Raw genomic sequence first — 10,520 nt, forward strand, 5'->3', positions numbered from 1 at the left:
TAACTTCACCCATTTACTTGGATTGGTCAACGAACTCTTGGTTTAACTCAGATTCCAGTCCATGAACGGTCTCAAAACTCGGAAGATTTTATCATTAAAAGCAATAAAACTCTTGTCACATCAAAACATGTTTCACGAGTATCCGACTACAAAAGTTAGCTAGACATGGCGATACAAATAATAAACGGGAAGAAAACAAAGAAAGTTAAGGTGAGAATCTCCCTATTCCGATGAGGTGCGAGACTAAAATCGACGGGAAATATATGTATTGAAGTGCTGTCGATCTCCCTGTAAAAGAATGCAGGAGTCCCTTTAACAAAATATAATAGGTGTCCTCTTAACCGAACTTGACCTCCCCTTAACGACAGTGTCTTCTTCTTCCTTTCAAAAACAATCCACCATTAAAGCTATAACTAAGCTTTCTCTCACTAGAAATTTGAACACCAAAGCACAAGGAAACACAAGGGAAATTATCAAGTGAGTAACTCAAGCATAAACCCTAAAATTTCCGGCCAAAAAGATGGCCGGAATCACCACAAAACTGTCCGACCAGATCTGCAAAATCCGACCAAGAAATTGAAATCTGAGCTGCTCTGAGGTTCGGCCAAGCTTCCCGTGCTCCCGGTTAAGCTTCCCGTAAGCGTCCCGTGCTCTGTTCGCCAATACCGAGCTATGAAAGCTTGTTGTTCCCTCTCGGTTGCTGCCCGTCCTCTATTCGCCGGCGTCTCGAGTTGTTGAGGGAAATCCCGAGCAGCTCTTCCCGTGGTTTCCAGCCAAGACCCGAGCTTCTTCTCTGTACCGTGAGCTGCTGTTCAAGAGAAGCTAGCTGCTGTGAAGGCTGATCCCGATCTGTTCTTCAAGTGCCCGTGCTTTAGATGTGCCGGCCGGCCAAAGCTATGGCCGGCGGCTACTTCCTCTCACTTCCTTTCCCTCAACTCCCCTCCTAAACCCTAAAATCCTCTATGAGAAGATGACCAACCAGCCTTCTCTTTTTTTCTAAAACCCTTGACTTGGTAAGACTAACTTTGAATTGGGCTTATAAAGAGAGGTGCCCATAAACTTCTCCTTTGGTCTTCTTCCTTGGGCTTTTGGGCTCCATTAAGTAACCAAGGGGTGCCTGCATAATTGTTTCTACTTCTTCTAATTTTCAGAAAATACAAAAATGTCCTTCGGCTTCTTTCCTCCGTTACTTTTCCGTCCCGACTCCGATTCAACTTCCGTTTTCACCGTCAGACTCACCCTTGACTCCATTTGCCGTCTAACCTCTAATTTTCTCAAAATGACCAAAATACCCCTGGTGCTATTTCCTTCCGGTTTCTTCCACATGAGACGAAAATGTGACGAATTGCTTCGTTTTATTCCGAATGTAATGTCAAACTCCAAATAAGCTTCCTAACAAGAAAAATACATAAATTATTAGAAATAAAACCCGAAACGAACTAACTCATCAAAGTTAATGTATCCAAATGTGGCATTTTAACGCCACATCAAACATCCCCAAACTTAGAATTTGCTAGTCCTCGAACTAACTCATCAAAGTTAATGTATCCAAGTTAAGTAAAATCCTAACTCACTTTCGGAGGAATCCCGGTTGCATTTAGCGTATGCAACAAGCCGTTAAACCCCTAGGTTACCCCTAGTGGACGAGTGTCGTCTCGTGAGGGTTTCCAGAGAATATACCCACAAAATTCCAGTTTCAAAGAGATAAAAGAGTTCAACATCGATGTAAATAAGATAATGACAACCAATGACACACTCAAGCATGCTTAACAAGCGAATCAAAATCGATAAACGCATATAAATGCTAAAAGTCTCCTCACTAGTAGTCTCATCCGAAAATGTAAGCGTCCAATCATAATGAGCATCATCTAAGTTCAAAGTCACAAAACTTCGATTTCTATCTTAGTACATTTCGCCTCGACTTTAGCCTCACGGTCATACACTCTTAAACATGAAATCACTCAAAAATAGATAATACGGTTCACTCTAATGTGTGAGCATGGAATAAAGAGAAACTCAACACATACAAAACAAATGAGGATAACAAGTTTTAGAACGAAATGATCTCTAAAGAATGGAAATAACCACTAAAATGGAATGGGGAAGCTCACTCACCCTTCTCACCCACTATACCCTCTAACAATGCTTCCTAAAGGTCAACGGATACAAGTAATGAGATGAAAGTAGTGAAATCTCGAGAATGTCGACGTCTTCAACAAAAAGAACGCTCAAACAACTACTAAATTTAGCTTTTGCTTTGAACACTTTATTATTCACAACACAAACAAAATAACAAGTAAACTCAATCTTTTTTTCTTTTCACTTTTTTTTTCTTTTTTTATTTCATTTTTTTTTATAACAAAACAAATACTAACACTAGTATTCTCAACAAACAACTTTTTCTTCTTTCGCACTTTGCTTTCACATTCTTCTTTCTATAACTATCATGCCTTCATTCTCGGGAATAAGATGATGAATAGGTGGTGGAGTATCCGTTTACCTAAAGTTGACACTATTATCGGGTTTCATGGACTACAAGAGTAAGGTCGCTATCGTGATGTCACTCCTAGTGGCTAAGAAAGTTGAGCTCATGAGATCGTCTAAGCTCTTTTAAAAGTTACGAGCACTACAAAAATACGTCACATTTGTAACGGCCATAACCGTTACAAAAACAGGAAAAAACCGTTACAAATGGTCTATTGTAACGGCCAAGAGCCGTTATATAAAAAATTCAAACCGTTATAAAAAACCCCGTTGCTAATAAATTTGTAACGGCTTCTAGCCGTTATAAAAAGTCTTGTTGTAACGGCTTTGTGAAGATAGGCCGTTACAAAAGAGTCAGCCAATTTCCAAAAACTGACACTTGTGTGTAACGGCTTGAGGAAGGAAACCCGTTACAAAAGGACTTTTTATAACGGTTTGAGATTAGGCCGTTACAAATAACTAATAAAAAACAAAAAAAAATCAAATCTGTGAAATCCAGCACTGCTTTCCCTGTTTGGACACCAAAAAACCAACGTAAACGAGATAACTTAAACTAATACAATAAATCAAACAAAACTCATTATATTGACTTCATACTCTTAATACAAGTTTCCAATTCATGGTTTCTAAACCAAACATCATATCTTAAGAAACAGTTCATAGTACTTCTTATACATCGTTTAGTGTTTTGGATGAAGATCGCATTTAAGAACTCAACTAAAAAAAATGATTGAAAATATACCGAAGTATCAGTAAATATGCTATTCTTCATTCTATACAATCTCATTCCAACATCTGGGAAAATATCAGTGTCTTTCATCATTCTATACATAGGCACTGCACCAAAACCTTATAAATTGACAAGTCGGGGAAAATATCAGTGTCTTTCATCATTCTATACAATCTCATTCCAACATCTGGTTTATTATCCATACAATATTTAGGTATAACATTATCGAAGAAGTTCTTATCTGGGTTACAGTGATTTCAAAAGAACATAGCTAATCTTATACTAATAAAACAGCAGGTTGATTCAAAAGCTAATCAATAGGTTTTTAATAACTGCATGCCTTTCACCCTTTTGTAATCATCGAGAACTATTTACTAACTATTAGCTAATCTACTATACAGTGTCAATGACTGTTCAGTTCGACATAAACAGTGATTTCAGCTGAAATTTCTCGGTCGAAATGTACATAATGGGCGACCACCACTCATTTCGACCAAGATTTCCGTGATACCTGTGACATTACACTATAGACAGGAAAGCTGAGTATTAATGTGACAATGTTCATTTTATAGAGGTATGTGTGAACTCATAAAGACACGAAAAAATGAAAAACTGGAGGTGATGAGAAAAATCTGCAAATATTATACTATTGCTATAGCAAACATGCCAAAAAGTTACCTGCACACTTGAACATCATCAAGAATTCAAGATGAATTGAAGCCTCTTTTCTAGTCTTACTCTCTATTTCTCTGTTTTGTTGGTTTTGAAATATGCCAAGTTTGCTAACCATAGCCTAAATAACAGAACAATTATCCAACTTAAGTATACTTTCAACTTCAAGCCAGAGCTATGCCAGGACTTAAGTCTTGGACCTAACAGAAAATGCTAATTGAAGGCATACAAATGTGACAGGCATCATTAATCATAGAAGGGGATTGCCCACCCATAAGGATAATAGATAAGAATTACAACATTTTGAACTTCACGACCAACCTAGGTTATAATACTTAACAATAACATATTGTTCAAGAAACTATATCTTAGCGTATAACATAAATGAAAGAAAGAGGAGATTAGGTTATAATACCTAACAATAACATATTGCTCACTTCAAATGAATTAAGTCCGTTCTTGACAAAAAAACGGAAGAAGGAACATCCGAAGGATCACTCCTGCTTGAAGCATGAAAGCAGTCAACCTGAAACACTGAAAAGAAGAAAGAGTTCTCGTTGAATACCCCAGATGTAAATTGCCCACCATTAACTAGTGATCAACTGATAATAACTAATTTTGTATCCGACTCAAATGCAGTGACTATTAGTTCGAGTCTATCATTCAGATGAGATAAACATCACGCGTCAGATAGGAGAAATCCTAATTAAGGAGTATCTAATCTTATCACAAGGTTGTCAGTTGTCACTGTATAAGTGTACTTAACCAGTATTAAGCTGTGTTCACGTGTGAATGTTAAGCGGATCTTCCGACTGATCCAAATTAAGAGAGAGCAGTAATGCAGTCGACCTAGTACCCTTCTAAAAAAAAATTACCTTGTCATAACTCACCTCCTTCCTTGCAGCTCCTTTTGGAGCAGCTCTCGCCCATCTCTTGGCTATACCCTATACAACAAACAGAACCACTAACATCTAATTAGGAAATCAAGGTCGTAAGTAAATACAGCTAAGCGATTTCTTTTTCCGTATTTTGTTTAAACTTGAAAGACTGAAATTTCGACTGTAGGTGAAGTTTTCAAACTTACAGTCTTGGGTTTTTGAAAACAATGTCGACTGAAATTTCAACAGTAGGATTGATTTTGCATTTTAACCTTTTAGGTCGGTTTGATTTAAACCGCAGGATTCAAGCCATGAGAAAAAGAAACTAGAAAATTTGATATTCCAGCAACAAAATCCTTGAGAGTTCAACCAATAACTGAAATAAGAAAAACAAAATTATCCCATAAAAAAAACAACCATCAATGAAATATTGAAAACCTAATTTCAACCACTTATTAATTTGAAAGTTCAAACATCAAGGAAGATTCAAGGTAAACCCTCACCAGAATCTCTGTTGTTGTTGGAATCAAATAAATCCTAAAATCTTTTATAGATTTACACATCAAAGTGGTTAGAAATTGAAGAAATAAAAAATAACTAAAGTAGTTAGAGATTAACACAAGAATGTGAGAAGATCTTACCACAAATCAGAGAGAGTGAGACTGATAGACCAGAGAGAGAGAAAGAAATTACATACCCTCCTTATAAATTGATTCCGCTGCTACTTCCCTTTTCATCAAGAAATTACATACCCAATTAGTCATAAAAACTAATCACATCTAAAGCAAAACCCTAAAATGAAATAACTAATTTTATGGTTTTGATCAAAGAAAATTACATACCCAACTATTCATAAACCCTAACCAGATCAAAATAACCCCCTGTTATGAGAAAGAAAAGCAAAATTTAGGGTTTCGATCACAAATTAGTTATTTCATTTTAGGGTTTTGCTTGGCTCCTTCGTTGTGATCGATTTGACTGATAAACCAGAGAGAGAGAGAACGAATCAGACTCAAAGATAAAGTCGAACAAAAACAAAGATGAGAGAGATCTTACCTGAGTTTGAGAGAGTGAAGGAGAATGAGCTCATATTGAAGGAGAAGGAAGGAGAGAACGAGTAGCAGTTAGAGAGAGAAAATAATGATGGAGGGTCTGTTTTCTAATTTAGGGCTTCCAACAATTATAACGGCCCTAATACAAAAGAGCCGTTACCCAAAGAGGTAATTATAACGGCAGCGCAGCCGTTATAACAAGCGTTTTAGGCGCGAACGTGTGGCGCCATTAATTCAGTTTTTGTAACGGCCTTATTTTAACAAAGGCGTTACAATAACCCAACTGTGAGCGCCAAATTTCGCGCCGACTCAATTAGGTTTTTTGTAACGGCTTTTCAGCGTGGAACCGTTACAAATGAGCTAAGATTTATAACGGCTTTCCACAGACCGTTACAAAAGTGTTATTTGTAACGGCTTTCATGGAAGCCGTTACATATAGCCGTTACAAATGTGACGTTTTTTTGTAGTGGAGGTTGAGTAGCTCTTCATTCTACTCAGAGTTAGCGCAGAAGAGTACACTCGAAAACAATATAAAGGCTCAAATATCTCACATGGGTTTAAGTCTCCACTAATGACTATTCTAGGTCCCTCAGAAATGTTCATTTTTCCTTAAGATGCTACTCACATGATCAGACAACAAACGCTAAAGGACTTGACATTCATAAGAAAGACAAAGAACATGCATAACATTCACCAAAACTGAAACACATGCATCAACATACTTAAGCATACCACTAAAGTCATATCAAATCTACCCAAAAATTTTCAAATTTTGGTCGAATTATTGAACCCTCTTGTCTTTGGAAACCCCATGGTCATGGCTGAAAGTCATACCCCATCCCCAAACTTAAAATTAACATTGTCCTCAATGTTTCAACCGTATACTCACCAAAAGATAAGACATATTAATTTAAAGAGAAGAATGGAAAGATATTACCATAGCCGGAGGAGATAAGAGATACTACTACCGAGACTCGTGTATGAACAGGTTCCAAGTTGATGTCGAGCTCGTCGCCATCCCCAAACTTGGAACAAACTATGCCTCAGAAGCAAAACAAATAAGAAATGCTCCTATGATCAACAAGCAATATTAGAATGAAGCACATAAGATCATGACCACAAAAATGACCACTAACGCGGGTAAACACGATTGCATTGAGCTATGCAATTATTCGTTGATTCTCTTGCTTACGCAAGAGCACGAGTTCTGTCTCGTGGAGGGTTTCCAGAGATGATACCCACAAACATCAAGACCCATCTCAATCAGTCAAAGATCATACAATAAGAGACGGAAATTTTGGGGGTCAACCCAAAGAAAGCTATATGCCGGTGCTAATCGTCTCACAAAAAGATAAAGAATATAAAGTGCACATGAGCCGATGGAAGAGAACAAGCCATCCCCAAACTTAGTGGGTGCACAGTCCACTAAGTAGGTATAAATAGAAGGAACGACAACAAAGAAATCATCAAAAGGATCAACATACATGTGAAGAGTCAAAATATCAGTTGAAGGAAAAAATTCATCTGGAAGCTTAGTGGACAGAATATCCACTATGTCCATAGACGTCTTTGGAAAGACGTCTGAAATGTCCCAAAAGGGATCAACAATCGAGTTTGAGATCATGTGGAAAGTCGAACTAGATTCTAAGGGTAAGGCAATATGCTCGGGGACCAAGTCAAGGTCCATGATTTCCTTAGGTAAATAGTCTGACAAACTATCCAACATGTCTCTAACTACTACGTCATCAATATCCTCAAAGACATCTGGAGCCTCGCAGTCAGTTATAATAGCAGGCCTTCCTAGAATTGCATCTAACACTGACTCCTTACAAGTGTCAAAAATCGGATAGTTCATAATCATGTCATCCTCAAACTTGCTCGTAGAGCCATCACCCTGAACATCAATGTCTAATGTAGTCCTATCATGGTGAGACGACACTAGTGGAGGAAACAAGACAACAAGGCCATCAGACCGTTCAGGCTCTAAGGTACTATCAGTAAATTCATCGACATTTAACTTAGTAGTAGGGTTAGACGTATTACCCTCGTCATCGTACCTAGTACCCTCTTGAGTTTGGGGTGGTGAAACCCCCTCCTCGTCGACGAATAACTGTGACTTAAGCATCTTTACCTGTTGAGTCAATGACTCAATCTCCTGCGTCGTTTGAGTCGCAAATTGTGACATCATCTCTCTAAGACGACTCGTGGACTCTTCAAGAGTCTCCTCATAATAAGGCTCACTAGTGCAATTCAATGACGACTCTTGATCATAACTCTCATCGTACATATTAGGATCATACATGTCTCTAAAATCATTGGTCTCAAAATAGTGTGGACTATAAGGTCTCTCATACATATTTGGTGTCAGACCATATCCATCACTAATTTGACCATCTCTATACATTTGTCGGTATTCTCCTAATGTCATACGAGATCGATCAGGTTCTGGTCTACTCCCCTCACTAATCGGACCGTTTCTAGACATTCGTTGATAATCCCCAAATGTCATACCAGGTCGGTCAGGCTCGTTTCTACTCATCTGCTAGTATTCCCCGAAGGTCATACCAGGTCGGGTAGTGATGGAACTCCTCAGAACAAGGTCATCATCATCATCAACATAAAATGGCCAACCGTTAGAATAACGTGCCATGATCTCACAATGCTCAAGGAACTAACAAACAAGCTATCAATGCAAATCAAAACTTATCCAACCAATCACACACAAGTAAGAAAGAAAGAGATAGAATACGATACTAGCGGATGTTCCTCTCGTTTCGTTCTTCCTTCCGATTCCTTTCTGATTCTTTTGTTCCCCTTCGATCCTATGTTCCTGTTTTTGGGCTTTTCTCTTAAAGTGGTACCTGAAAAAAAAAAAAAAAAAAAGATAAGAAACTACGAAAATAAAGAAAGAAAAACGTCTAAGTTAACAAATAACACTAAACTAATGAACAAAACAAGCAAACAATATCTGAACTACTAAACCTATCCTCGGCAGCGGCGCCAAAAACTTGATGGGCCTAAAAGGTTACCCTAAATAGGTCTCCACCCGCAAGTATACGGGCGTCAAGTAATAACCCGGTAAGACCGAGATCGATCCACGAAGATAGGAAGGTAATACGAATATCGAGAAAGTCTAACCCACCGGTTTAAGTGTCAGTCACTAACTCAGACTAAAAACAAAGATAATAAGTTGGGTTTTTGGATTGATTTTAAATAAATAAACAAATAAGGCTAACTAACGTAAAGGTGAGAGATTCGAAAAGAGTCGAGCAAGAATCGAATGAGAGGGATACTTCGATCCACAAAATCGATAGTGACTAGTATTAATGATCTATAAGCATGAAAAGTCAGTTAACTTCACCCATTTACTTGGATTGGTCAACGAACTCTTGGTTTAACTCAGATTCCAGTCCATGAACGGTCTAAAAACTCGGAAGATTTTATCATTAAAAGCAATAAAACTCTTGTCACATCAAAACATGTTTCACGAGTATCCGACTACAAAAGTTAGCTAGACATGGCGATACAAATAATAAACGGGAAGAAAACAAAGAAAGTTAAGGTGAGAATCTCCCTATTCCGATGAGGCGCGAGACTAAGATCGACGGGAAATATATATATTGAAGTGCTGTCGATCTCCCTATAAAAGAATGCAGGAGTCCCTTTAACAAAATATAATAGGTGTCCTCTTAACCGAACTTGACCTCCCCTTAACGACAGTGTCTTCTTCTTCCTTTCAAAAACAATCCACCATTAAAGCTATAACTAAGCTTTCTCTCACTAGAAATTTGAACACCAAAGCACAAGGAAACACAAGGGAAATTATCAAGTGAGTAACTCAAGCATAAACCCTAAAATTTTCGGCCAAAAAGATGGCCGGAATCACCACAAAACTGTCCGACCAGATCTGCAAAATCCGACCAAGAAATTGAAATCTGAGCTGCTATGAGGTTCGGCCAAGCTTCCCGTGCTCCCGGTTAAGCTTCCCGTAAGCGTCCCGTGCTCTGTTCGCCAATACCGAGCTATGAAAGCTTGCTGTTCCCTCTCGGTTGCTGCCCGTCCTCTATTCGCCGGCGTCTCGAGCTGTTGAGGGAAATCCCGAGCAGCTCTTCCCGTGGTTTCCAGCCAAGACTCGAGCTTCTTCTCTGTACCATGAGCTGCTGTTCAAGAGAAGCTAGCTGCTGTGAAGGCTGATCCCGATCTGTTCTTCAAGTGCCCGTGCTTTAGATGTGCCGGCCGGCCAAAGCTATGGCCGGCGGCTACTTCCTCTCACTTCCTTTCCCTCAACTCCCCTCCTAAACCCTAAAATCCTCTATGAGAAGATGACCAACCAGCCTTCTCTTTTTTTCTAAAACCCTTGACTTGGTAAGACTAACTTTGAATTGGGCTTATAAAGAGAGGTGCTCATAAACTTCTCCTTTGGTCTTCTTCCTTGGGCTTTTGGGCTCCATTAAGTAACCAAGGGGTGCCTGCATAATTGTTTCTACTTCTTCTAATTTTCAGAAAATACAAAAATGTCCTTCGGCTTCTTTCCTCCGTTACTTTTCCGTCCCGACTCCGATTCAACTTCCGTTTTCACCGTCAGACTCACCCTTGACTCCACTTGCCGTCTAACCTCTGATTTTCTCAAAATGACCAAAATACCCCTGGTGCTATTTCCTTCCGGTTTCTTCCACATGAGACGAAAATGTGACGAATTGCTTC

The 10,520-nt window shown here is 38.8% G+C and overlaps 1 protein-coding gene across 12 annotated transcripts; it reads right to left on the reverse strand.

The window, feature by feature from the left end:
• Positions 1–3,313: 3,313 nt before the first annotated feature.
• Positions 3,314–10,149, reverse strand: LOC147544295 (uncharacterized). 12 transcript variants are annotated; one of them, XM_086637980.1, is made up of 9 exons: positions 5,821–10,149; positions 5,607–5,742; positions 5,406–5,493; positions 5,268–5,308; positions 4,971–5,140; positions 4,762–4,830; positions 4,302–4,420; positions 3,893–4,007; positions 3,314–3,333 (listed from the first exon to the last, which is right to left on the reverse strand). In XM_086637980.1, exon 1 carries the CDS (start codon positions 8,353–8,355, stop codon positions 7,084–7,086), a length of 1,272 nt encoding a protein of 423 aa, XP_086494106.1. In that variant the 5' UTR covers positions 8,356–10,149; the 3' UTR covers positions 3,314–3,333; positions 3,893–4,007; positions 4,302–4,420; positions 4,762–4,830; positions 4,971–5,140; positions 5,268–5,308; positions 5,406–5,493; positions 5,607–5,742; positions 5,821–7,083. The 12 variants fall into 12 exon arrangements, with proteins under 12 accessions (XP_086494106.1, XP_086494113.1, XP_086494111.1 ...); XM_086637987.1 differs by lacking the exon at positions 3,314–3,333 and having other exon boundaries at positions 3,341–4,007; positions 5,462–5,493; positions 5,607–5,645; XM_086637985.1 differs by lacking the exon at positions 3,314–3,333 and having other exon boundaries at positions 3,341–4,007; positions 5,607–5,645.
• Between the last annotated feature and the right edge of the window lie 371 nt (positions 10,150–10,520).

Source organism: Eschscholzia californica, unplaced genomic scaffold, assembly GCF_041429995.1.
Source record: "Eschscholzia californica isolate CP2 unplaced genomic scaffold, dmEscCali1.0.p SCAF_4, whole genome shotgun sequence".
In the NCBI taxonomy this organism is placed as follows: domain Eukaryota; kingdom Viridiplantae; phylum Streptophyta; class Magnoliopsida; order Ranunculales; family Papaveraceae; genus Eschscholzia; species Eschscholzia californica.

Bases quoted from the DNA above. Each gene is read 5' to 3' on its own strand.
- LOC147544295 (XM_086637980.1), bottom strand. From the start codon at position 8,355: ATGAGTAGAAACGAGCCTGACCGACCTGGTATGACATTTGGGGATTAT.